This window comes from Mustela putorius, unplaced genomic scaffold (genome assembly GCF_011764305.1).
Source record: "Mustela putorius furo isolate JIRA1106 unplaced genomic scaffold, ASM1176430v1.1 tig00000832_pilon_pilon_pilon, whole genome shotgun sequence".
Lineage (NCBI taxonomy): Eukaryota > Metazoa > Chordata > Mammalia > Carnivora > Mustelidae > Mustela > Mustela putorius.
This window is the reverse complement of record NW_025421491.1, coordinates 2,900,321-2,927,244: the sequence shown is the minus strand read 5'-3', so window position 1 is coordinate 2,927,244 and position 26,924 is coordinate 2,900,321. Positions and strand designations below refer to the sequence as shown.

General features: G+C 38.0%; 2 protein-coding genes and 1 pseudogene across 2 annotated transcripts; 2 read left to right on the top strand and 1 right to left on the bottom strand.

Annotated features, from left to right (window-relative positions):
• Positions 1 to 271: 271 nt before the first annotated feature.
• On the top strand, positions 272 to 857 carry LOC101691510 (annotated as a pseudogene).
• A 7,247-nt stretch (positions 858 to 8,104) lies between these two features.
• On the bottom strand, positions 8,105 to 8,918 carry LOC101691782 (keratin-associated protein 14-like). The gene has a single exon (XM_004757488.3). It carries the CDS (start codon positions 8,882 to 8,884, stop codon positions 8,378 to 8,380), a length of 507 nt encoding a protein of 168 aa, XP_004757545.1. The 5' UTR covers positions 8,885 to 8,918; the 3' UTR covers positions 8,105 to 8,377.
• A 4,054-nt stretch (positions 8,919 to 12,972) lies between these two features.
• Positions 12,973 to 13,389, top strand: LOC123393395 (keratin-associated protein 15-1). The gene has a single exon (XM_045085191.1). It carries the CDS (start codon positions 12,973 to 12,975, stop codon positions 13,387 to 13,389), a length of 417 nt encoding a protein of 138 aa, XP_044941126.1.
• Positions 13,390 to 26,924: the final 13,535 nt, after the last annotated feature.

The following is a 26,924-nucleotide window of genomic DNA, read 5'->3' as shown; positions in this document are numbered from 1 at the left end:
CAAACAGTCATGGCATTTCTGACATAGGAGCAGCAGTTCATTGGCTTTGACTGTAACACCAAAATTATAGCACCCATAAATCCAAATGTAGGAAACTATTCAACTGCAATTACAAAGGATATTATTGAGTTACACATATGCAAAAGAGCAGATCTAACATAGGAACCATGATTCTGTAGTGTGCCACACCTGTGGCTGAGAGTATATAAACACCCCAGTCCAGAGATGAAATTCAAACACAGAATCTCCTCACCGTCACTCAGCTGAACTCACATCTCCTGCCAACATGTCCTAAAGCTGCTGCTCTGGAACCTTCTCCTCCCGCTCCCTTGGAGGCTACCTGCGCTACCCAGGATCCTCCTGTGGCTCTTACCCCAGCAACCTGGTCTACCGCACTGACCTCTGCTCTCCTAGCACCTGCCAGCTTGGCTCCTCCCTCTCCAGTGGCTGTCAGGAGACCTGCTATGAGCCCACCAGATGCCAGACATCCTGCATGGTGTCCAGACCTTGCCAGACATTCTGCTACCGCCCGAGGACCTCCTCGCTCTGTAGTCCCTGCTGGACTGCTTACCCCGGGTCTGTGGGCATTGGGTCCAGCAGCTACCGTTCCCTGGGCTATGGATCCAGAAGCTGCTACTCACTGGGCTTTAGACCCCTGGGTTTTAGAATCTGTGGCTTCCCTTCTCTGGGCTATGGATCCAGATTCTGCCACCCAACCTACTTCACCTCTAGGAGCTACCAGTCATTGTGTTACAGGCCACTCTGTGGATCTGGCTTTTATAGAGCAACTTTTTGAGGGTCCAGATGCGTTTGAGTATTGAAATAAAAGTCTCTACTTATACAGCCATCATTTTCAACTCCACCATTTACTACTATTATTCTATTCCTAAATCATAAGTTTCTTGTAGCACTGAACTTTGGACAACTGAACTTAATGAATAATCTCAAATGAACTAAATTCTGTACAATTGATGGAATATATGCTATTGGATTTTCATTGAAAAGTAACTAAAAATTAACGTTTTAATCTAATAAATTTTCGTAAGCTGGCACTCAAATATATTGTTGATCTTCTTTTTATTATTATTATTATTTGCCTATAGTTTTGTGCTTCATGGATTTGGGAGATTTTTGTAAAGGTCAATACAACTCTGGGACTGGGTTTGGACACACAATATGATAGATTTGAAGAAATATCTGTTGACATTCTTTATGTTTCCTGTTGGGGAATATTCATTTCCTGAAGGTCCATATTTTGCATGTCTCAACGTCAGTGACACAGCTGAGAATAAAGGTCATGAATTTTGCTGATAAAGGAAAACAAATTGGTACATAAACTAGAAATGCAGACAAGAATATGATATAATTTATAAGGTAAAGTTATACATCAATAGACACGCACTTCAGAGTCTAGCATCTGAGTGGATTTTCAGCAGAGAAAAGATGAGCTTTAGCTCCCAGGATAGATGGTATGTATGCTCTTTGTTGGTTAGTCTAAGTGCCACTATCCCTGCCTACCACAAGTGGTGTGTTCCTGACCCTTATGTATAAACGTATATGAGTTTCAAAATCTTAGGTAGGGAGTACCTACCTAAGAAAGGTTAAGGAAGTGTGAATAACCTCCTGATGCTTCTCCAAGGTTCAGCCTTTCAAGCTAAGAGCAACACACATGAGCAGTGTTGAACAAACATTTATGCTTATTAATATTAGCCTCAATCGCTGTCTCTCCAAAATAGAGCTAAAATCAAGAACTTGGATGCAAGTGGTTTCCTTGGTTTAAGGATCCCAGGGAGCAGGTTTGGGAGATGATGGAAGGTTAAAGAATCAGGGAGGAAAATCTCATAAAGGGACACATTTTTTTAGTTAATATTACAGTGGGCAATGGGAACATAATCTTTCTTGGCTTTTTTTAGGGACTTCTAGAATGACTCTCGGAATTATTTACTCCAGGATCTGATCAACAGGCAGAAGCATTTATCCATCAGCTCCACCTCTCATTGGTTCAGTGTTGTAGCCAGATGTATGTTAATTTCCTGGAACATTCAGTATACAAAGGAGGATTCACATGGGTTCCATTTGTTTTCCTGGCTGTGATCTCAGAGAAGCTCAGGGAGAGAAGTGAAGGAAATGCTGTGTTTGTGTGGAGAAACTCTGTGCAAAGAGAGTTGGAGTCTGGATGAAATTGTTCACTATAGCTGTGCCGGGCATCCGCAGAGAGAATGAGCATATAAAGGAGGGGCACAACAGGTATCAGATATACCACTTCCATTTAATACCCAAACATCCCTGTGAGAAAGATAAACATTGTGTCCTATAGACCTTTCCAGACATAAGGGAATAAAAACTCAAAAGGATTAGAAGCTTGCCAAAGTTTATAAATCAAAGATCTTGTAGAATCTGACCTCTTGAATCTATCTTTTATTGTTCTTTCTGTTTTGTTTTGTTTTAATATGCAATTCTTTGTTTAACCAAAGAGTTGCTGAGTACCCCTGGTACTACAGAAATTCCTTCATATGAATAGGCTTCAACTCCTATGGGATCTTGTTTCATTAGCCTCATGAAGAGTACCCAGAATAAAGAGTAGAAATGAAAACAAATTTAGCATTTAGGAGAAATGCGTGAAGAAAGGGTGAGCTAATTTTATTTGAAAATATTTGTATTAACTATAATACTTAATAAAAGACTGAGAGAAAAATATATGACTACCTCTCAGGAAAAGATCCCTGGAAATCCTGAGTGCTGTGACAAATCCTATATTCCTCACTTTAATTATTATTATTAGTGTCACATCACAATGTTACTGTCTTTAATACTAACACCATGAACAAAAATAACTTAAGAAAAAAAGCATTCTCACACCTCACTTGGTATATTCAAGTTCAATACCAGCAATTAGAGATGATCAACTTCTTGTTTAAACTTTTAAAAATGGGGTGCCTGGGTGGCTCAGTCATTAACATCTGCCTCCAGCTCAGGTCATGATCTCAGAGTCCTGGGATAGAGCATTGGGTTCCCTGCTCAGGGGATGTCTGCTTCTTCCTCTCCTTCTACTACTCTCTGTTTATGTCTCTCTGTGTGTGTCAAATAAATAAAATCTTTTTTTTAATTGAAAAAGAAAATAAATAAAAGATTAAGATGATTCTTATGTAACTTGCCAGATTTCTTATTTTTTTTCAAGTTCCCCAACATTAACACTGCTGTTCCTAGAAGCTTTTCTATGAAAATTAAAAAAGAGAAACTATAGAATTGCCAAAATCTTGCCATATCTCCCAAGAACTGTAAATGGCAGTCCCATCTTGGTGTGTCGGGTTGAAGGAGTGGAAGTAATCTGAGTAAAATCATGGGAAAATCCTTGAGTAGAGAAAAGGAGTACTGTTTGCACAGAAGTACCATAGGTGTGTTTGGGGGGTAGGGAAGGGAAGATTTAGAATCTAGCATGGCAGAGTAGTAGCCCAATCAAGAAAGAGAAGAAAATCTCTTGTGTGTGCTTTGTTATATAAAACAGTATACTAACAGCCTAAAAACCAGCAATACAAAGGCACAAGGATAATAATACAACAGATGTGATTTATGAGGTAAAGAAAAGCAGAGAAAGACAACTATCATATGATCTCCCTGATATGAGGAAGTGGTGATACAACATGGGGGCTTAAGTGGGTAGAAGAATCAATGAAACAAGATGGGATTGGGAGGGAGACAAACCATAAGTGACTCTTAATCTCACAAAACAAACTGAGGGGTGCTGGGGGGAGGGGGGTTGGGAGAAGGGGGTGGGATTATGGACATTGGGGAGGGTATGTGCTTTGGTGAGTGCTGTGAAGTGTGTAAACCTGGTGATTCACAGACCTGTACCCCTGGGGATAAAAATATATGTTTATAAAAAATAAAAAATTAAAAAAAAAAGAAAAGAAAAGCATTGATTACCAAACTAACCTACTGTGGATATTCATGAAGGCTTTTAAAACTTTAAAACTACAACTTCCTCTTTCATTAGCAGAATATTATAGTTTGTTTGGATACAATTATGAGTTATTTGTTTGCAATACTTAAAACTGTTACTTCTTCATAGGAATCTTACCTGTCTTTACCAAGATGTTGTCCTTTTCCAGATTTACACTTTTTATTATTACTAAGGCAACCAATAATTTTATCTTTGATATTGACCTTTTTAAATAATTTTACATTAACATTGTCAAATAGAGCATTATGAACTTTACTTGGATTCTTTTACTGTGCTGGAGAGAGGAACATTTTACTTCTACTATTGAGATTCTTTGACTGGTCTAATAATTAAATTGATTTAAAACAGATGAACTGGGGCACCTGCGTGGCTCAGTGGGTTAAAGCCTCTGCCTTAGGCTCAGGCTAAGGCATTTCAGGTCCTGGGATAGAACCCCACATTGGGCTCTCTGCTCAGCGGGAAGCCTGCTTCCCTTCCTCTCTCTGCCTGCCTCTCTGCCTACTTGTGATCTCTGTTTGTTAAATAAGTAAATAAAATCTTTTAAAAATTTTTTCAAAAATAGATGAACTGGAGTCAGACCAAAGTTTAATAATTATTGTATAACTCCAAGGTGGGGAGTAACCCCTTGAAATGGCCAAAGCCATCAGCTTAAATACCATCTGTAGCTCAAGACAAAGGAAGATTTTGGGGGTAGAGAGTCAGTTATAGAGATGACCAGGAAAAGACCAGTAAACAAGGCTGAAGCTGTTACTCAGACTGAGATTTCTGGACTGTTGAGTCCTTCCCCTTTTCCTGGCATGCGGTGGGGCAGAGGCACTCTTACAAACAGAGGTTTCCCTTATGAATATAAATGTCTCTTATAAAAGGATAACTTCTACTCAATTTTCAGATCTTCTTCTGTGTCTGTGTTTTCTTTAAAATACCCAGATTAAAATAATGACCAGGACAAGGAGGCATATTTTGAGGTGGCAGATTCAAATGGATGAAGAAATCAAATCGTTATTAGAATTAGTTCATTTTCTATGTAAGCCTTTGACAATATGGACCTAAAACAGCCTTCATCTAATCCTTAGTGAAGTTTCTCTGCTGCTAATAGAAGAGCACATCCACAGCTATTGCTTTTGTGTGTGTGTTGTTTTGCGTGTACAGGAAAATTTAGGATTTAATGTGAGTGAAAATCATTTAGAATAGTTATTTGACCTCAATGAAAATGTATGCATCTCAGTGCTCTAATAAAAATCTTTTGCAACTGCTAATGATAATTCATCATCTTTGGAAGCAACTGGTGATGTAAATTTACCAGAAAGAGAACTCCAATATGGAAGAGAATAGAGCCCCAATTAGGACAGCTGTCCAGGAAAGAGGATCTTCAGGAGAAACAAAGTGCTCCAGAGAACGAACAGTCTTTATAGGATAATGTGCTTTTCTACATCTTGCAAAAGCTCAAAAAAATTGTAGATGAGCATATAGGTAGAAATCCTAAGTTTTAACATCAAGGAATTTGGAGAGTAGAAGCACTGATTGATATCTCAAGGACAAGATGGTTTTCCTTTAGGCTACTCATTCACAAAGCAAGTGCACAATGCATGCGTGGTGGGCCATAAATCAGACTTTCAGTTTGAACAAAGTTTATATACAGTCATGCTGACTTAGAAAGAAGTCTAAAATGGCTTCCTTAGGGAGTTTTTCTTTCATCACAATCTAAAAAAAACAAACAAAAAAACTACTTTCGGGGGCGCCTGGGTGGCTCAGTGGGTTAAGCCGCTGCCTTCGGCTCAGGTCATGATCTCAGGGTCCTCGGATCGAGTCCCGCATCGGGTTCTCTGCTCGGCAGGGAGCCTGCTTCCTTCTCTCTCTCTCTCTCTGCCTGCCTCTCTGCCTACTTGTGATCTCTCTCTGTCAAATAAATAAATAAATAAACAAACAAACAAAAAAACTACTTTCGGGGGGCTGGCTCAGTTGGAAGAGCATACACCTCTTGATTTGCAGGTGGTGAGTTTGGGCTGCATATTGGGTGTAAAGATTACTTACATACTCACTTACACAAATACAAAATAAGCAAATACACACATAGGTACACAGAAAAAAAAAAAAAAACCCTCAAAGAACACTTCTGCTTTCTTTTGAACTGGTTATTGTTGCTTCTTCAGCAAAATTGTCTCTGAATTTTCATGTGGTCTGTGACATTGCTGACCCCCATGGTAGATAGTAAATGGCATCAAATTGTTGTATGAATTAAATATTCCCCATCAACTTGCTTTAGGAACAGAAATTACCTATTCACTTTTTCACTAAAAATGAACTTCTTCCATTTTAGCTCATTGCTCCTAAAACTAAATTTTTGCAAAGTTTAAAGAAGAAAGATCAGACAAAACAAATAGTTGCAGGTTCAAACAATATAATATATGGTCAAGCCACTCCAGCAAGAGCATGTAAATTATTCTTTATATGCTGTGTGGCAGCCTCAATTTCTTACTCTTACTTCATGCACAACCCATTGGTAATTCTCAAGTTCCTCACTATCTCCACCTACTGGTCACTTGTTGTATATTATTGCATGCTGCAGCCTATGGAAAGAACCCTTTTAGTATTTTAGGCTGCTTTAGAGCAACAAATATGTAAGCGGTCCTATCCCTTGTATCTGAGTGTAATTTGTCTTTCAATGATCCCTCTGCACACTGTCTTTGACAGAAAAGTGACAGTTCTATTTTTCTCAAAAAAGGATCAACAAAGGAAGCAGAGGAGAAGTCTTGTCTTATTCCAGATTTAACGTTGGTTAAGGTAAAACCACTGCTCACTATGCATACATCTTATACTCCATGAACTAAAAGCATGACCGAAGTTGGAGGTCTCCCAAACCAATCTCACGTATGTTAATTCAATTATCACTCATTATAAATAAAAAGTAAAAAAACAAAACAAAACAAAAACTAAGACCTTTACCAGAGGAGACAGGATGCTGAGACAAACAGAATGAGCCAAGCCATATGGTTACCCTGCGGGTGAGAATCTAGTTATCTGTGCCTTTAGTAGTGTAGTCCTTGACTTAGTGGATAAATGTCTAGAGGAGAACTGATTCCCATGTCATCAGCTGCCTGGATGTCTAGCTGAATGCTGTGACAACAGAATATTTGCACTCGTCTTGAGTTTTGTTCTGTTGTTGTTTTCAAACAAGTGTTATTAACTGAACAACCAAAGAGCAGGAACAAGTTGGGATTTCATCAAACCTACAGGACTGACTATAGTGGGGCTATTTACCAATAAATGTTGGAGTGTGTGTGATATTTCATTTAGAGACTTGATTTCTTTTTATCATCATTATTATCACTTACTTTTAATTTTAATTCCAGTATAGTTAACACACAGTGTTACATTAGTTTCAAGTGTACCATATAGTGACTCAACACTTGAGATTTGGTTTCCTATGTCAGTTGAGTGGGGTGAGTGGAACTTCACCAAATCTAACTCACTAACGTCTAACTTCTGACTGGAGAGTTTCACTCCACTTTTGCACGTACTTTAGGATATATTTTATTAGAGTTGCCTTCCTTCCAAAATTCTGTAGTGTATGTAATATCCATTATAATTTATAATTATTTTATATAAAAACACTAAAATTTCTAACTCCATACAGAACAAAAGGTCACAAGTCTTTGTAGTCTTAAAAATATGTTTCTAGGTTTTATCATATGAAGGTATGGAGTGGAGATTAAAGATAAAACAATTTCTTTCAAACCAAAAAGACAGTTGAAGATTTTATTTTTTTATTTTAAATTAAATATATATATTTCAGAGAGAGAGAGCGTGAGTGGGGAGGAGCAGAGGGAGAGGGAGAAGCCCCCTCTGTGCTAAGTACAGAGCACAACATGGGGTTCAATCTCACAACCCTGAGATCAGGACCTGAACTGAAATCAAGAGCTAGATGTTCAATGAACTGAGCCACCCAGGAGTCCCTTAAATAAAAAAATTTTTGAATGATAAATACAAATACAGAAATATCCAGTCAGATATTTGAAAGTAGTTTTGAAGACACAGAGTAAACAAATAACACGAAAACATATATGTGAATGTCACGTAACATACTTTTATTTAAACTTAGATTTTTCCATTTTGTAAAATTTACAACAAATGTACTAGGAGAAATAACTAGGAGATAGTAAGAAAGTTTAAAAAAGAAATACATTTCAATATTGTATATATAACTATAAGAAAGTTGCTTCAACATCTTTCTTCCATGAATGTATTTTCCAATTACTGGAATGCAAATTATTTCTAAACCATAGAAGGTCTCAATAGAAGTCAAATTTGTAAGCTAATGAAAAGGACAGACAGACATCAATAGATAGCATGGATCTTGACATAGCTGGTATTGTGGTAAATTTCTAGACATAGTAGGTATTATGTTCCAACATAAGATTAGTAGAAGCCAGATCCACAGGTTGGTTGGTAGAAAGCAGACTGGCAGCTTCTAGAAGAGTAGTAGAGTGGACGGTAAAAGCTGGATCTACAACCCAGGGATGAAAAGGCACTGGGACCACAGCCCACTGACTGGAAACCACCCAATCCAAAGCCCAGAGAGGGAGAGCCACAACCAAAAGATTGAAAGCCGCTGGAGCCAAAGCCCAGAGACCCTGTATAAGTTGTCTGGCAGGGACTGAAGAGTGTGGAGGTCCTCGTGGGGTAGCAGGATGTCTGGCAAGGTCTGGACACCAGGTAGGACGTCCGGCAGCTGGTGGGCTCACAGCAGGTCTCTTGACAGCCACTGGAGAGGGAGGAGCCCAGCTGGTATGTGCCAGGAGACTGGAGGTTAGTGCTGCAGAACAGGTTGTTGGGGTAAGATGAGCCGCAGAAAGATCCTGGGTAGCGCAGGTATCCCCCAAGGGACTGAGAGGAGAAGTTTCCAGAGCAGCAGTTGTAGGACATGGTGGCAGGAGATGTGTTGTACAATGAGAAGCTTCTGAGCTTGAATGCCACTTCTCAGACTGGGGCATTTATATACCCTTATCATCGGGTGTGCCACCCACATGACACATAAAAACAGGTTACCTTCTGCTTTTAACTGAATTGAAAAGATCATCATAATCAAACATATGTAGTGTTTGTGGTTTTACAACTGGAAAGTGCAGTCGTGTTTGTGCCTTGGAATTCAGGTAATAGTGCTGAATCTTCAAAGCTATTAGTCATCTCCCTCTACCAAAGGTCACCCAGCAGATCACTCAAAGTACTGCTTCAGAGGTAGACAGTGTCTGGGATGAGGAGAGCTGGCTTAATTAAAAATAATTGATACCCCTTTCACAATCTGTCTCAAAATTGTTGCCATCTGGATAGCAAAGTTGCTAACTAACTGATCTATTCATAGTCATTTCTTTTAAACAAAAACACACATTGATTGTTGCCAAGCAAGTTTACTTAATGAACAGTGTCATCAGAAAGCAGCAGTGATAATATGCAAGATGTAGGAGGATTTTTTTTAAAGTCAGCTCTCAATTTGAACAGCTTCAGTGAAATATTAATTGAGGTTCCCTCATTTCCCATGTTCCTGCTTAAACCATATGCAGACTGGTAAGCGTTGATCTCAGTTTTTCTTTCTTTTGTGTAAGCATTTACTTTGGTATAAGTTAAATATTGAAGTTGTTTTATATTATTCTGGAATGTTAGAGGAGATTCATCTAAGATGTTGTAAAAGCATTAAAGGGGCACCTCGATGACTCAGTGGGTTAAGCCTCTGCCTTCAGCTCAGGACATGATCCCAGGGTCCTAGGATTAAGCCCCATGTTAGGCTCTCTGCTCAGCGGGGAGCCTGCTTCTCCCTCTCTCTCTCTGCCTACTTGTAATCTCTGTCTGTCAAATAAATAAATAAAATCATTAAAAAAAAGAAAAATCTTTAAAAATGGCAAAACATGGCAAAAATTCTTCATGTATTTTTTTTAATTTTTTATTTTTTATAAACATATAATATATTTTTATCCCCAGGGGTACAGGTCTGTGAATCACCAGGTTTACACACTTCACAGCACTCGCCAAAGCACATACCCTCCCCAATGTCCATAACTCCACCCCCTTCTCCCAACCCCCCTCCCCCCAGCAACCCTCAGTTTGTTTTGTGAGATTAAGAGTCACCATAAGTGACCCATGTATTTCTATCTCTAATCAGAGGCAGTGCTTATCACTAAAAAAACCTCCCCAGAACCTGGAAAATGTTCTTGTTCTAAAGAAAGTTTATAAGGTAATTGCCTTGAAGTATTGGACCAAAGCAGCCATCTTAAGGAGATTCTTCCTTGCCTCGGAAAGCAACATACATCATTTTGACTTAAATTGTTTTCAGGTGTTTCTGACAAGTATTACAAAATTTCTAAAATAATGGTCATATTTTTTCTTGTTCTATGACTTGTATTCCACTTCTACATAGTAGGGCAATGAAGATTGATACCTTGATTGAGAAGGTTCATCTTGCCATGGCTTCTAGGCTGTTTGATTCATTCCTTTCACTCTAAAGCATACCCTTCCACTTCTGAACAAAAGTGCTGGAGTGCAAAAACCTCCATTTTGTTGAGAAAAGAATGTTCAAAAATTACTTAATATCTGACTCATAGAATATTCTTCCACAGAAATAGCTGATAGGAATGATAAATGAAAATACTTGAAAACCATTTTGTCTATTCAAAATGTTCAGACCCATAAAGTTTACAATTTGGGGGTTTAGCAGTTATCCCCAGTCCTTTACCAGACTGGAATCACATTTATAAATCCTGACAAGGTATTCCCAGTCCCCTCAAGATGGAAATCTCATTATCTACAAAAGTGACTTGTTTTAGATTTTTAACTGAATCTTCCTTTAAAACTTCCACCTAGCAATCTCAGTTCTTTCTAGAGTAAGTCTCAGCTCATTTCCTTTGGACAACATATCGGTTTTTGTAGATGGGTATCTTATGAGGTTTGCCCATTCCGATAGGTTATTTTAAGCCATTTCCCGCACCCATGCACTACTCTACTTGTGGTCATCAATGATGCACTTGATAGGAGGGGTTAGAAAAATACTTATAATACTAGTCTTCTAGGCATAATATATATGTCATTTGATACATGTGTCACATCAGAGGCATTCATTCTTTATTTATATTATAATGAATTATAATGAATCCCAAAGGCATTCATTCTTTATTTCACATTATCATCTGTTCTGATTCCCATCCACCCCATTTCAACTTATAAAGATCATTTATAACTATTATAACTATGACTTCTTCCAATTTTCTTTTTTTAAATTTATTTTTTATTTTCAGCATAACAGTATTCATTATTTTTGCACCACACCCAGTGCTCCATGCAATCCGTGCCCTCTCTAATACCCACCACCTGGTACCCCGACCTCCCACCCCCCGCCCCTTCAAAACCCTCAGATTGTTTTTCAGAGTCCATAGTCTCCCATGGTTCACCTCCCCTTCCAATTTCCCCGAACTCCCTTCTCCTCTCTAACTCCCCATGTCCTCCATGCTATGTGTCCTCCACAAATAAGTGAAACCATATCATATGTTTTTTTCCAATTTTCTGCTTTCTACCAACTTCTTCCAATCCCTCCCAACTTTTCTAATTACTTCATTTTGTTTACCTTCTGTAGTAAAATTCCTACCCTATGAAAGGAAACTAAGAGAACAAAGTCCATTTTTTTTTTAATGTGTAGTCCTTATTCTTCTGTTCTCAAAACATCAACCCTACCAAAAGTTTACTTAAACTTTATGCGGATGAAGAGTTTTTGATAATTTATTCATGACTTCTATCAAAAAGCAAGTCAACTTCAGGGCAAGGATTCTTAGCTTCAGTATTTTTACAATGTAATCTTCAATGTACTCCTGCAAATATTGGACCCTTTATGCTTTTTTTTTTTTCAGGTTTTATTTATTTGAGAGAGAGCAAGAGCATGAGTATGTAGGGAAGAGAGGCAGGGAGAGAGGGACAAGCAGATTCATGACTGAGCAGGGAGCTCCACACAGGACTCTATTCCAGGACCTGAGATCACAGCCTGAGCAGAAGTCAGACACTTAACTCACGAGCCACCCAGATGCCCCTGTGCACTTTATTTTATTTTGTTTTATTTTATTATTTTATTTTACTTTACTTTATTTCAGAGAAAGAATGTGTAAGTGAGAGAGCAGAAGCAAGGGGAACAGCAGAGGGAGAGGGAGAAGCAGACTCCCTGCAGAGCAGAGAGCCCAGAACAGGGCTGGCTTGCAGGACTCTGAGATCATGACCTGAACTGAAGGCAGACACTTAACTGACTGAGCCACCCAGGTGCCCCTGGACCCTTCATTCTTAAATCAAAAACCTGAACACACAAAAGTACTTTGGGTACTTGTGCTATAAGAAAACCAAAATCCAAATATGTAGGACACACATTTAGCTTTCTTACCAGTGAAGAGTTCTTAGTGGGTTATTTCTTCTATAATACCCACAAGATTTGGAAAATGAAACAGATATTAAGGATTGTAGGTTTTTTGTTTTGGTTTGGTTTGGTTTGGTTTGGTTTTTGTTTGTTTTGTTTTGTTTTCTGTTCTCAACTGGGTTCCTAAACTTGGGACAAAATAAACTTGCCCTCCCGATCACAAAGTATTTTTTTAGAACTTTAAACAGAACAAAATTCTCACTGTGTTACCCATTTGATACAATATCTTGAGGGATAGGATGAATGAAACACCAATCTTATAGGGACAATTACCATACAATTATATTCATCTACCCAAGCTAGTTGAATGAGAGATGACATCTTTGCTCATAAACAATTGCTTTGAAAACCTAATGAAATTCTTTCATTTAAAAGTCTGCCTTCATTTAAAAAAAAAAAAAAAAGGTCTTTGAAGGTTAATGTATTTCATTTTGACGGGAGATTAGTTAAGCATTCTTATTAAAATGGGCACATGCTACCAACCCATTGCTAGGTTATATAATCGTCCAGTAGAAGTTAACAGTCACACTCAGCAAGCCTCTGTGCAACTCAGCTGAACTCAGAACTTGATATGCATTACAACTGCAGCCCTGGAAACTTCTCCTCCCACTCTCTTGGAGTTCACCTGGGGTACCCATGTTCCACCTATAATTCTTTCTACCCCAGCAATGTAGTCTACTCTCCCAGTACCTGCCAGCTGGGCTCCTCTGTCTTTGGTGGCTATCAGAAGATGGGCTTTGAGCCTGCCAGCTTGGGGACATCCTGTGCTGGAGCCAGATCCTACCAGAAATCCTGCTTCCACCCAAAGAATTCCATCTTCTTCAGTCCCTGTCAAACAAATTACATGGAGTCTCTGGGATGTGGAAATATTGGCCTTGGATCTCTTCATTGTGGAAGCACTGGTTTCCAATCTCTGGGCTGTGGGTCCAGCTTCAATCATCCAACTTACTTAACTCCCAGGAGTTGCCAGTCAACTTGTTACCAATGAGGCTTTAGCTCTTGCTTTTTTTGATCAACTTGCTAAATATTGCCCATCATTTCACCATTGTGTCTGTGCCTTATGAAACCTGAACATGTAGCCTGCCCCATATCTGCAATTACTGACCATCTGCATCACCAGGACTTGCCATCACCATCTCTCCCAGAGTATGTGATTCACTGTGGACAAAGTAACCTTGGCCTGTGACCTTTTCTAAATCAGACATATGAGATAAATCTTGGATTTTCATTTTTATGTCAATGCTCAGAGTCCCTTTCATTCCTCTCCAAGATTTTTATCTTATTTTTCTCTTAGGATTCTTTCACTGAAGTATATTTCAAATAGCACTGGCATTTAAAATAAATTTTTCCGTACCATGAATTATGACACTCCATTTTTCTTTTTCCTATGGTACATTTGTTGAATGTTGCCAGTGCCTTCAACTGTCACCATTAAGTAAGCACCTTTTTGTTTTGTTTTGTTTGTTTCATAGGTTTTATTAATATGTTACTGAATAGAAAACAAGGAATTTAAAGGATAATTTAAATATGTGACATATCTTACAGGATAAGGATTTATGTACCCTGATAGATGAATTTGTTTATCTAATTGCTTTAGAAAATCTTGTGTTTAGTTCGGCATTCACTGCAAAAAATATTGAGTTTTGATTATAGATCTGGCATCGTCCTGAATAAAGGCATAAATTCCCTGCCTTCATGAAGTTCACATACATACCATTCTAATTTACTGTCATGTAGCAAGTGCAATAATGGGGACAAAAAACTAAGTTTCAATAGGAATACAAAGAACAGGGAATTCAAAAAAAGTGTGAGGGGGAAAAAAGTGTGAGGAAATCACATAAAACTCATCATTGACAAACCAAAGAGTTACAATTTTGTATTAAAAAAATAACTCTTGTAGATCTAATGTGTTAGTTGTAGTCCTTTGAGAAATATCTGCCAAAAGAAATTTATTAGAGAAAATGCCTGTCAGGGAATATGGAGAGGTAGCTGGAGAATTCTGGAAGAGACCAGAATGAAGATTTGAATTCAGTGAAGGAAAGAGAGAAGCAAAGAAGGAATATTTTGTTGGAATAACCTTCTTCAGAGCAGATCCAAGAAAGCTTTGATAAGTTATCCATTAAAGTAGTTCCTGTCTCACAGACAGAGACGGGCCTGCCTTAGTATCCCTGCCAAGCTCAGTAACTGGCCAAGGAGAGGGCACAGTATGACGTTGGCATACATGTGGTGGTAGATTCAGAGACTGGAGACTAGAGATGTCAGTCAATAATCTTCTCTGCAGAGGGAGGTGTGAGAACTACATTTCCATAGCTTCTGTGATGTTTATTTTGATTTATAATAAGGCAAAATAGTGATAAATGGTGAAATGATAAATAAAAAGATGGTATTTTTCATGAATTAAATTCAGTATCTTTTTTTTTTTTTACTTAATTAGGTCAAAAAATTAATTTCTGAAACAGACCCTATCTAGGACTCAGTGAGTGAAACTCTAACTCTACAGATAAATATGAGAAAGAATTGAGAATTACTGGATGGCCATCTTTGATTTTAAAATAACTAATGTATTAAAGATGCTAGACCCAATAGGGTATAATTAAGAAATTGCTTCATCTTTCTCATGATACTGAATTTCGCACTTACCTGAGGGCTCTAACTAGCCTGGATCTCTGAACAATTCCATGGTCAGATGCATGATCACATTAAGATATTAAGAAACATCTTTATCTCACATTAGTAGCTAATTTCAATCCACTATAAATTAAAAATCAGCATTATAGCTACAACAAGCCTCCTCCCTTTTTCTTTAATTTAGGCGTGTCACGTGATTTGACAGACCACTGGTGACCTGGTCATTTGGTTTAAACTCCTTGCTCTCCCTTGTCTTCCATCAATATGGTGCTCCCAATTTCTCCTGTTCAAGCCAGAGAGAAAAGACAGGAGGAAAGAAAATGAGAACTCAGGTCATCCGTTCCAGCATGCTTTCGACTACCTGGAAAAACAAAGGCCAAAGTAAGCAACCATTTGCTTATTGAGAGACCTGTGCCAGTATGTTCTCTTTGCTACGCTCACCAGTCCTACAATATCACATAATAAGTTTGCCCAGGCCCAATCAATTTCCTGCCCTGACACCATTTGAACCTAGAATCTCACTTCTAACACCTCTCTTGGGAGTCAACAGCTCAAACTCCCAGCATCCTCCCCTCATCCAGGAAGTTTGGCTATATTTTATTTTGTTTAAGTAACATACTGGCTGATATTCAAAGGGGCATAAAAGTGTTCACTTAGCTAGTGTAATTTGTGAATCTGTCTTTGTTGTTGAAGATCCTCAGTTTTCACAGGTGTCTGAATAATGGCTCTTTCCCTAGTGGAGACTGTGGTGTGTTTTCCAGAAAGCATCTTGTTACCACCTTACACCACTGCCTGGAACCTTCTGCACTGAATCATTCACCTGACAGTGACCACAGTCTTCCACAGCTTCTCGGTAGTTCCTCACCCTCTGTCCCTCCCACCACCAGAGCTACGCCCCATCCAGCTTTCTTTTGCTAGCATCTGTTTGCTCTAGAGACAGACCTCTTGGCCGAGAGGAAACACACACACTATCTGCCTATCCATGGAAGCAGAGTTTGCTCCTAGAGCAGCTTCTTTTCACCCAGCAAACGCTGATGACTCACTGCAGCATTTTGGGAGAGATACAGGGAATACTAGTCACTGTAACTCACAGCCTCCAAGAAACATAGACAGTATTTTGCCTTGTCACCTCAGTGGCACTAAGCACAAAATTTTTTTATTTTTTTTATTTATTTATTTTTAAGATTTTATTTATTTATTTGACAGAGATCACAAGTAGGCAGAGAGAGAGGAGGAAGCAGGCTCCCTGCTGAGCAGAGAGCCCAATTCAGGGCTCGATGCCAGGGTCCTGGGATCATAACCTGAGCCAAAGGCAGAGGTTTTAACCCACTGAGCCACCCAGGTGCCCCTCCCATTCTTTTTATTAACAGGGCGCATTTAGCAAATGCAGCCTGTACTTTTCAACTGTCTTCACTGGATCAACATTCTTTGTTTTGTTTCATATTTTTTTCATATATTTTCTTTCATATATTTTATTAATATTTTTGCAGACAGAATGGAGAGAGGTTAAAAAATAGTTGAAATCTATGACATAGCTCATGTGTTGAGAGATGTATATTCTCTCCTAGGTGCCTTTATTCATCTAATTGCTTCAGTTTTTGTTTTGTTTTTGTTTTTTGTATTTTCAGTTAGGCATTCATTATACAAACATTTGTTGAGCTCCTATTATATAAAATATTCCTATTGTATAGGATAAGATTACTGTCACCACTTCAGGGAAGCCACCACATAGTCCATGGATGGTACTTGTGACCTTCTCTCCCTTCACAAGAAATGAGAAGTACTGTGTGTGTGTGTGTGTGTGTGTGTGTGTGTGTTGTGGGGGAGGGGTAATATTATTTTATCAGAATGAACTACTTGAGAGTAAATCTCTCCCCCTTATGAATGTCTAAGCCTTAGGAATGTCTAAGCTTCTTTTGAAGTTTAAAACATTCTCAAAAACTATAAAATGGTTTGGCTGTGTCTTCTCTTGAGGATGTGACTAGAGAAAGAGAGATACGTGTGGACACACACACACACACACACACACACACGGAGATTTAAGGAATTACCTCCTATGACTGTGAGAGCTGGCAAATCCAAAACTCTTAGGGCAGGCCAGGGGGTAGAAAACTCAGGCAGGCTTTCTATTTGCTGTCTTGAGCAGAATTTCTTCCTCTAGGAGAAAACTTTGTTTTTGCTTTTAAGGCCTTAATTGATTGGACAAAGCCCACCCCCACAACCTAGAATAATCTCTTTAAAAGAAAACTGATTGTAAATGAAAATTAAATCTACAAAATATCTTCGTAAGAACAACAAAACTAGTTCTTGGCCAAGCAAGTAGGCACCATAACCTACTCCAGCTGACACATAGAAATTATCTACCACAATCTCCATTCTCTTAAAATCTGGGCTGAGGGTATCTATTGCATAACATATACAGTATAAATTAGTGCATAAGACCTTAAGCAGGAGTAAATTAAAATTTTACTTGTAAGTAATCTTCCTCTCAGTTTATAAAATTATTTTCCTACTTTTTAAAGATCATTTTTCTTTTTTTTTAAGATTTTATTTATTTATTTGACAGAGAGAGAGACAATGAGAAAGGGAACACAAGTAGGAGGAGTGGGATTGGGAAAATTAACCTTCTTGCTGAGCAGGGAGACAGATGCGGGGCTCCATCCCAGTACCCTAGGATCAGAACCTGAGCCACAGGGGCATGCTTAATGACTGAGCCACCCAGGCGCCCCCATTTTTGAGATTCTTAAGTCTAATTTGTAAGAGAGATTTCTAGCAGTTTCACAGTTTCCCACTGGAATATGGAAACCTCTTAACACATGTCTGTGTGTGTTGGTTAGAACCATTCCTTCTCTGCTAAAGATCTCTCCAATGCAGTCCTGCTAGGAACACAACTCTGGCTATCTGTGCACATGAGACATATTAGGGCAGAGGACAGTGTTCAGGGAATTTATTTCCAGGAAAATTTTCTTTGAAGGATTCATTTTTTTTTTAATTTTGATTTTAAAAAGAGCAAGAGAGCACGCGAGCAGGAAAGGGAGAGAGAGAATCTCCAGCAGACCCCACCCCCACGCCATGCGGAGAACCAAGCCCAATGAAGGGCTCCATCTCACAACCTTGAGATCATGACCTGAACTGAAACCAAGAGTCACCCACTTAACCAACGGAGCCACCCAGGCACTGCCTCCCTCCTCCCCCACCCCCACCCCCAATAATATATTTGCCCGTCTTATGCTATTTCTGGTCATGATATTTCTCATGTTTATTTCACTCATTAGCTTTTGTCATACTCCACCCCATTTTTGTCATCCCTTCTTTTATCATTCTCTACCTTTCTGCTTTGCTGCCTGCACATTACCCCAGCATTCATTCTTTTTATAGTTTCCAGAGCTCCTGGCACTATTAGCATTTGCATTGGGTACTTCTTTGTCAGGATAGAGGTGTCTTGTACGCTGTAAGATATTTTGTAGCTTCTCTGACCTCTTCTACCTGATGTCAGTAGCACCGCCAACCCCTCCACACACACACCCTATTCCCTTGTGACAATCACAAATGTCACCAGACATTACCAATTGTCTGTGGGAGGCAAAATTATTCTTCATTTAGGACCACTGATTGAGATGACGTCTGCCGAATGAGGTGCTTGGGATAGTTCTTAACCGTGAACACTGAACATCTTCCCTATTTGGGATGGAGATAGGGCAGTGAAAATAAAATATGTTATTACTCCATGCATGAATAAAGTGTTATAAGTGATGGCTACTGGATAAATGCATGTATATTTCATAAATCTAAAATATTGTTGGGCTACTTACTTGGTAAATACTATTCCACTATCACACACGAATGTAGTAATTGTGATGACGTTGATAATTGTAATGACCTGTTCAACTGCAATTAGAGAAAAAAAAGATGGCATTTTTGTGACCAGTTTCTTAGTCCCAGAACATTTAAGTTCTCTATAGGAATCATACTCACTCTTTGATCATCCTGGACCAAGGAGAAATAGCAAAACTTGGATTATCTTCTCACTATATTTTCAGATAATTAAGACCAACTGAGACCAATTCCTAGTTTATGGACTTTGCTTTAATATCTTTGGGTATTCTCAGGATTTCCTTCAATTTGTCCAAGGCATTCTGTGTAATCCACAAAAAAAGACTTCAATTCTTAGTATTGACCGGCAGTGATGGAGCTGGTCATAAACTACCTTTCTTCATTTTGAAGCTTGGAAGCTGATACCATGGGTTTCACTATTTAAGTGTCTCAACACCTCATTTCAATTAATCATATGAGCACTCTACTGACTTTGAACTTCTTCAGCTGTGTCTACCAAATATATCATGCTAACAAGCATCTGCTCAAAGAGATTCATATTTCAAATACAAGAAAACAAGTCATTAAACAAATATTTATTTGTCCCTGCTACATGACAGAGTTTATGCTAAGTCCTGGAGGATGTAAGTTTAAGCAAAAATGTAATGGAATTTGGCACACGCTTATCAATATTATGAATTAACTATAACTCTAATCAGACCTGTGTAGTCTCACGAGAAAAGAGATGGAGATTGAAGACTTTTCCCAGAAGAAGCAAAGCTCAGGTTAGGACCTAGAGGATAATGCATTTAATCAGGCAGAATAAAGTCACAGGAAACGAAATAGGACAAGTACATTGTGCAAAGTACTTGTTTGTGGAAAGGCAAGGAACCTCCTTTTCCTTTTGCATTTGGTAAAGAGCTTGAACTAGAAAGGCTATTTGTCCATGGATATCATGCTAACAAATTTAGATTAGATGATAAAAGGAACTGAAGAACAGTGGAAATTTCTGAGTAATTCTAGAATTTCCTTCTTTCACCTAAATTTAATATGCTTTTGGGGAGCATGTTTTTAAATAAGAACTTTTACTTGGTTGTTTTAGTTGATGCTTCATTTGCAATTTTTTTAAAATATTTTATTTATTTATTTGACAGAGAGAGAGATCACAAGCAGGCAAAGAGACAGGTAGAGATAGAGGGGGAAGCAGGCTCTCCACCCAACAGAGAGCATGACACAGGGCTTGATCCCAGGACCCTGAGACCATGACCTGAGCTGAAGGCAGAGGCTTTAAACCACTGAGCCACCCAGGCACCCCTGCAATAATATTTCTAATTCACTTTTTTCCCCCATATTTTCTCTTGGAATCCTTCTGACCAGAAGGTACTAGAAATATTTTTGTAGTTATGGGCTATATGCTACTTTCCAACTCTTGCCACCTTGTTTGAAAGGAACCCTTAAGACAGAAATGTGATCTTCTACATAATTCATTACTTTCAGAGTCTCATTGAATAGTATGTTAGCAACTGATTCATCATTATACCTAAAAATAAAAATAAGTTGTGAAAATTGAGGTCATTAGTCTATTCACCTTTATGTTATTTTTAAAAACACTTGTCAAAATGTTGTGGGCTTTTATTTTTAACCATACGTGGTATAGCAATAAATTCTTATAATCCATAGAACAGTACAAAGAGTTGGTTTTCATATTTGGTTTTATTTGTTTGTCTTTTTTTTTAATAAGATATCTTAGGGGCATAGAAATTTATTTGTCCAAAGTCACACAGCTAGTCAATATTATATTATAAACTCAGTTCTACTTTTAAAACTCTATTAAAAAAACATATAATCTTACACAATGAGTAAAAACAAACAAACGAACAAGAGAACACTCATCTTGATAATAGTGAATTGTCAACAATCTTCTAGGTAGTAAAATGTCTATTTGACTTAATAACATTTCCAAGCATTTGACATCAAGGAAATAGTGAGCATTACCTTTTCCAAAGATCTTAGATAATGTAGGATTTGGTTATTAAGAATCTGTGCCATTAACAAATTGCATTTCCACAAATTTATTTTATGAATAAAATCTCTGCAAAAGGTAAATGAATGCTTTAAAAAAAATGCTAAATGGATATGGCAGGACATATGATGTAATATTTAAGAATATTTATTTGGGCAAGTGGAGCACAAATTGAGGAACAATAATATGAAAGAAATAGTCTGAAGAATTGGATGGCATTACATACAGTTGGAGAAAGATCCTACCTAGGTTTATATATCTGCACAAAAATAGGAATGTTCACGCAGAAGAACTAAGTAAAGAACAGGCTTTCTTGTATGAAATACAATGCATTCCCAGTAAACCCATTTGGCTACTACACTCTCATAACTACTAAATTAGAGATTTCTAACTATTATGATACTGACTTAAGTAATTGGATTTTACATAATTATAGAGGGAATACAGAAAGAACCAGCAAGAGAATTAAAAATAGGAAACATTTTAATTTTGCTCTTTCACATGTCATCTTCAGAATATTTTTGCTGCATATTGAAACAAAGTAATGAAAGTCTATAATGATAAATCCTAAATTGCTCAAGCTCATAATACCAGACAGCTTTGATTCTTTTATGAGAAATTTTGTACAGATTCTTTATGAGAATTTTGTACAGATTCTTTTATGAGAAATTAAGATTTATTTGTGTGTCCATTGCTCCCCTTAACCCCCAAAGATACCCTGTATTTCAATGGGTACACTTAATTACTCAGTATTTATTTATATTTTATTATTCTGTTGCATACACAACAATATTTGATGTATAAAATGGACTTTATGAAGAATAAAACTTGACATGAGCTCTATTTTTTTTTAAAGATTTTATTTATTTATTTGAGGGAAAGAGAACACAAAGAGCACAAGGAGAGACAATGACAGGCAGAAGAGGGAGAAGCAAACTCCCCCCTGAGCAGAGAGCCTGATGTGAGGCTTCATCCCAGAACCCTGGGATCATGACCTGAGGAGAGGGCAGACACTTAACCCACTGAGCAACAGGCACCCGGACATGAGCTCTATTAAGAATAAAAACGTTTCCCTTTTTTAAAAGTGTTTCTTTCTTTCTTTTTTTTTTTTTTTTAAGATTTTATTTATTTATTTGACAGAGAGAGATCACAAGCAGACAGAGGCAGGGAGAGAGGGGGGGGGAAAGCAGGCTCCTGCTGAGCAGAGAGCCCGATGCGGGCCTCGATCTCAGGACCCTGAGATCATGACCTGAGCCGAAGGCAGCGGCTTAACCCACTGAGCCACCCAGGCGCCCTAAAAGTGTTTCTTAAAACCAGCAGACTGTGCTGCCTGGGTGGCTCAGCTGGCCCAGAGTCTAACTCTTGACTTCATCTCAGGTCATGATCTCCAGGTCGTAAGATCCAGGCCCATGAGTGGGGTTCCATGCTCAGTGTGGAGTCTGCTTGAGATTCTCTCTCTCCCTCTGTCCTTTTTCTTCTTCCTTACCCCCCGACCTCCCACTCACACCCTCCCTCTCTAATATAAATAAATAAATCTTTAAAAAAAAAAATTCAATAAGACTAAGTAACCAAAGAGAGAAAGATAAACAGAGACAGACAGAGACAGAGAGAGTGAAAGAGAGGTATTTATTGATAGGCTAAGAGCCTGAGTGTCCTCTGAGTTGGAATGTAATAGAAAGATGACTTAGGATCCCATCATTTAGTTTACACACATTCTTGAGAAATCTACGTAAATTCTTTTTTCCTGTTAAATTTAGTTGTCAAGTGTGATTTTTTTTTTTTTTTTCTGGCTCATGAGCTGGTGACCTTGGGTGACTTACATCCTACCCTCAATTTCTTCATTTTTACAATTGGTTAAAATCATCTATGTGATAGGATTAGTCTAAGCATTTAAAGGATACAACACGTGTTATCTAGTGTAAGACAGCTGATAAATGCTAGATTCTATCCGCTATTATTTTACTAGTTTTAATTTACATGTCCTCAACCATGGAGATTTCTTCAGTGGATAGTTAAGAAATATTTACTGATTGTCAACTGTGTGGCAGTCACTGCACTGTCCTTGGGTTTGCAAGATGAGAAGATAGTTCTTACCCTCAAACAACTTACAGGGCAGTTAAAAAAGAAAAAAAAAAAAAAAGCAGTAGAAAGAAAATCTCCATGTGTGTCTAAGTGCATTAGAAACAATTTTACCTGGCTAAAGAAGAAAATTGTTTTCAAATGCTGTATAATTTAAATGGACACTTGCCATGGGGATTTTATTACTTCTTCCTCTAAGTAGGTGTGTCTTTAAAACTGTATCCAGAACAGCTCTACTGCAGAGTGTCCACACCATAGGGATAGGTGCCAAGAAAGGTTCTTGCAGAGCAGAGGCTTTCAAACTTGTGTGACCTGAACCCATACTGAGAAACACATTTTACTTCAGAAACTATTTGCCTCTCTCTTTTTCTCTCTGTGTATATCTCTCTCTCTCTTACTGTTTCCTAAGAACCTAATAGGCAGGAAAAAAAAAATGTGTAAGATGACTCTACCATCTTCTATCCTCTCTCATTCCATCTCATGTCATCCCATTCTATTAGTTCTTATTAAAATAATACTTTTCACCATCAAAAAATAGATTTTTGTGGCCCACTAATGATATAAGGCTCAGTATTGGAAATTTTTGTTATTGAGATTGCCCACATGGGAGTTATTAAAGCAGCTAATTCTGTGTCTTCCTGCTTGAAATCATCTCAAAAAATTTCCATTCCTTTATATGACTGTCTCTCCCCCAGTAAGTGGAAAAAAATTCTAGCAAACCAAGGTTCAACCACAGGTCACTAAATGTCCACTGAAGAAATTTTAGATTTCTTGACACTCTTTATTCAATGAAATTGCAAGCCTTAGGTTGAAAGATAGTTAAGACAAAATCAGAGCCTTTATCTCTTTTAGGATAAGTAAAAATTAGAAAATACATTGATGCAAGTTTAAATCATTGTTTTTAAAAATAATCCATATATATCTCTGCTTATATTACTTATATTAGTGATCCAAGAAAGAGATTAATCAGGTAGATATTCGAGCTTGAATTCTTTCAAGTAATACTCAACAAAGTTTAATGTTGTGTAGTGTTTTACAATTTATATGGACTTTAATACACATGCATTATCTCATGAACACCACTTATTGTATTATAGAAGATATTTGTTACTTTCATAAAGGCATTGCTTTGCAATTTCCTCAGAATGGAGACTTTGCAAGTTACTAATATTCATGACTAGAAGACTTCTAGAAAGAGGGCCGGGGCATTGATTGAGAATTCCTGCAAACTTAGTGGTAGTTCCTAGATGCTTCTGAATCAGTCACAGGTGACCAGTTTCTCCCATGGTACAATATCACAGATGTTCATAACTCAATGGTAGAAACCCCAGCGATATTCTGCTCAGATGGTAGAACTCACTCCCAGAATCCCAAGATCTGTTATACATTCTTTGCCAAGGATGGGAGAGGGAGGAAGTCTTAGCTGGAAATACAGGGACTGGCCACAACACTGGTAGCCACTGGTATTGTGGAAAGAATCGTGGCAGTCACTGTGGAATTGGTAATTATCTTGAAAAGTACTAAAAAGACAAGAAAGTGGCTTGGATAGGAAAACTGCAGGACAGAAGCCAAAGGGATTCCCCCAGCGACCTGACTGAAGTTTCCAGAATAAAAGATGATAGTCATTCTGCTGAATTCATTTTTAGAAAGTGGTCTAAGATAGAGTATCACCTGGTGTTCTAACCCATAAAGGGTTATTAGTGGGTGTGACATCTAAATATGATGATTCAGAGAAATCTATTACATTAATGAAATTGCTGGCAGGAATTTGTCATATACATTAAGATGTAGTTGAATTTCCTGCAAGTTGGTGGTGAGGGAAAATTATTTATATGTTACAAATCTTATAAAATACTTTATTTTTGGAAATCTTTTATCTTTTTAAAGAAATTGTTCAACATAATTTTAGCCATTAGTTCTCAAACATTGATTTGGAGTCTTCCATGGCTAAGCATCTAGTATGACCAGAGGTAACTGGATCCCTGAAAATATTCTGATCATACAACTTTATCACATGAAAAGCTGTAATTTAAACTAATTGCCACCCACCTTTTTTGAGAACCTTTAAAAAATATCACAGGCATTCAAAGGAACTGTGGGAAACCAAAAAAATTAAAAGTCAACACCTCCCACCATTAAAATACTTAGAATACAATTAAGGAAATAAGTTGTGAGTAGAACCGTAGAGTGGGTGAGTCAGAAAGGACTTCTGCATCAATGAGGAGCCAATCAGTCAACACCCTTTAACCCATTATGTCAGGCAAGTGCTGGGTAGAGTGGTGAATGAGGTCAAGAAGGTTCCTGACCCCAGAGAGCTTACATTCCAGTACCATTACCAGGCTGAGTCATTAAACCAACAACAATTCATGGCATTCATGCCAGTGCTGATTTCAGCATGGAGGCTAACCCATTACTGGTTTGCTCTTAGCAACATGATACCAGGTCTCTGACCCCTTCTTACCTCTGGCTTTAGTCTGACCCCTCCCATCGCTCAGTTAAATGTTAACTAAAAGGAGTGTGTGGGGGTGGGCAGAAGGAGAGGGAGAGAATCCTTAAGCAAACTTCCCTCTGAACATGAAGCCCCACAAGGGGCTCCATCCTAGGACCCTGAGATTATGACCTGAGCCAAAATCAAGAGTCAGGTGCTTAACCAACTGAGCCACCAACATGTCCCAAGTGAGGGCTCTATGTTTTTAAAACAAAACAACAACAACAACAAAAAAAGAGCATATTTCCTTGTGAAAGAAGACTATGTATATATTATTTATACACTAAGTGTGTCTGTGTGTAAACAAAACAAAACAAATATAACCTAAGATAGTATTTGAAATAAGATGTCCTGAATCCTTTCTTGTGGCTCTCTCATACTCATTTACATAAACTACGGAGCTCTCATTACTGGGTGCCTATGGAGTCTGGTCTTTGCATGAAGTATTTTACTTAATTCTCACAACTCTTTGTGGTAGGTACCCAAGATAGGAGAAAACAAATAACATGCCCAGGGATACTTGCCTAATGGTTTTTGAAGCCAGGGCTTAGCTCTGTCTGCTTTTTATTTGGTACAATTCTTTCACAGAAGAGTCTTTGATTTGGTCCCAAGCTGCTTTTGCAGATTCATTTCTTACCACACTCCAAGTTGTTCATTAGTTTCCTCTTCACACCAGGCTTTGATATACCTTTGTTTTTGTTTGGGACATTGCTCTGTTTGTTTTGTTTTGTTTTGTTTTGTTTACTTTTTATTTATTTTCAGCATAACAGTATTCATTATTTTTTCACCACACCCAGTGCTCCATGCAATCTGTGCCCTCTATAATATCACCTGGTACCCAGACCTCCCACCCCCCGTCCCTTCAAAACCCTCAAGATTGTTTTTCAGAGTCCATAGTCTCTCATGGTTCATCTCCCCTTCCAATTTTCCCAACTCCTTTCTCCTCTCTAACTCCCCATGTCCTCCATGCTATTTGTTATGCTCCACAAATAAGTGAAACCATATGATAATTGACTCTCTCTGCTTAACTTATTTAACTCGGCATAATCTCTTCCAGTCCCATCCATGTTGCTACCAAAGTTGGGTATTCGTCCTTTCTGATGGAGGCATAATACTGTTTTTATACTTTGAAATGCTAGACTCTTAGCCTTTCATACTTTCATCCCCTCAGAAGAGTCCCTCTGCTTAAGGAGATGGTACTTACCAGTGTTCTCCTGGTATTATGGCCACTCCTGCATGTTTATTTCCTACCATTTGAGTATTACCTTCATTAAAAATCTAATACAACATCCAGCCCAGTTTTTTTTTAATCACATAGTAGATATTCCATTGATATTTATCCCATTTGTAATTAGAAAAGTTTCCCCAGTGTTTTAAATAATGATCCTTGCAATATTATGCCAATTTTAAGCCATTAAGTAATATGGCAATACTCTGATGTAATGATCATTTTCCTTGTCATTTTCTACTTCTTCAAGAGATAGTGGAGATG

What these genes read in the sequence shown, in the direction of transcription:
- LOC123393395 (XM_045085191.1), top strand. Translation starts at nt 12,973, where the DNA reads ATGCATTACAACTGCAGCCCTGGAAACTTCTCCTCCCACTCTCTTGGA.
- LOC101691782 (XM_004757488.3), bottom strand. Translation starts at nt 8,884, where the DNA reads ATGTCCTACAACTGCTGCTCTGGAAACTTCTCCTCTCAGTCCCTTGGG.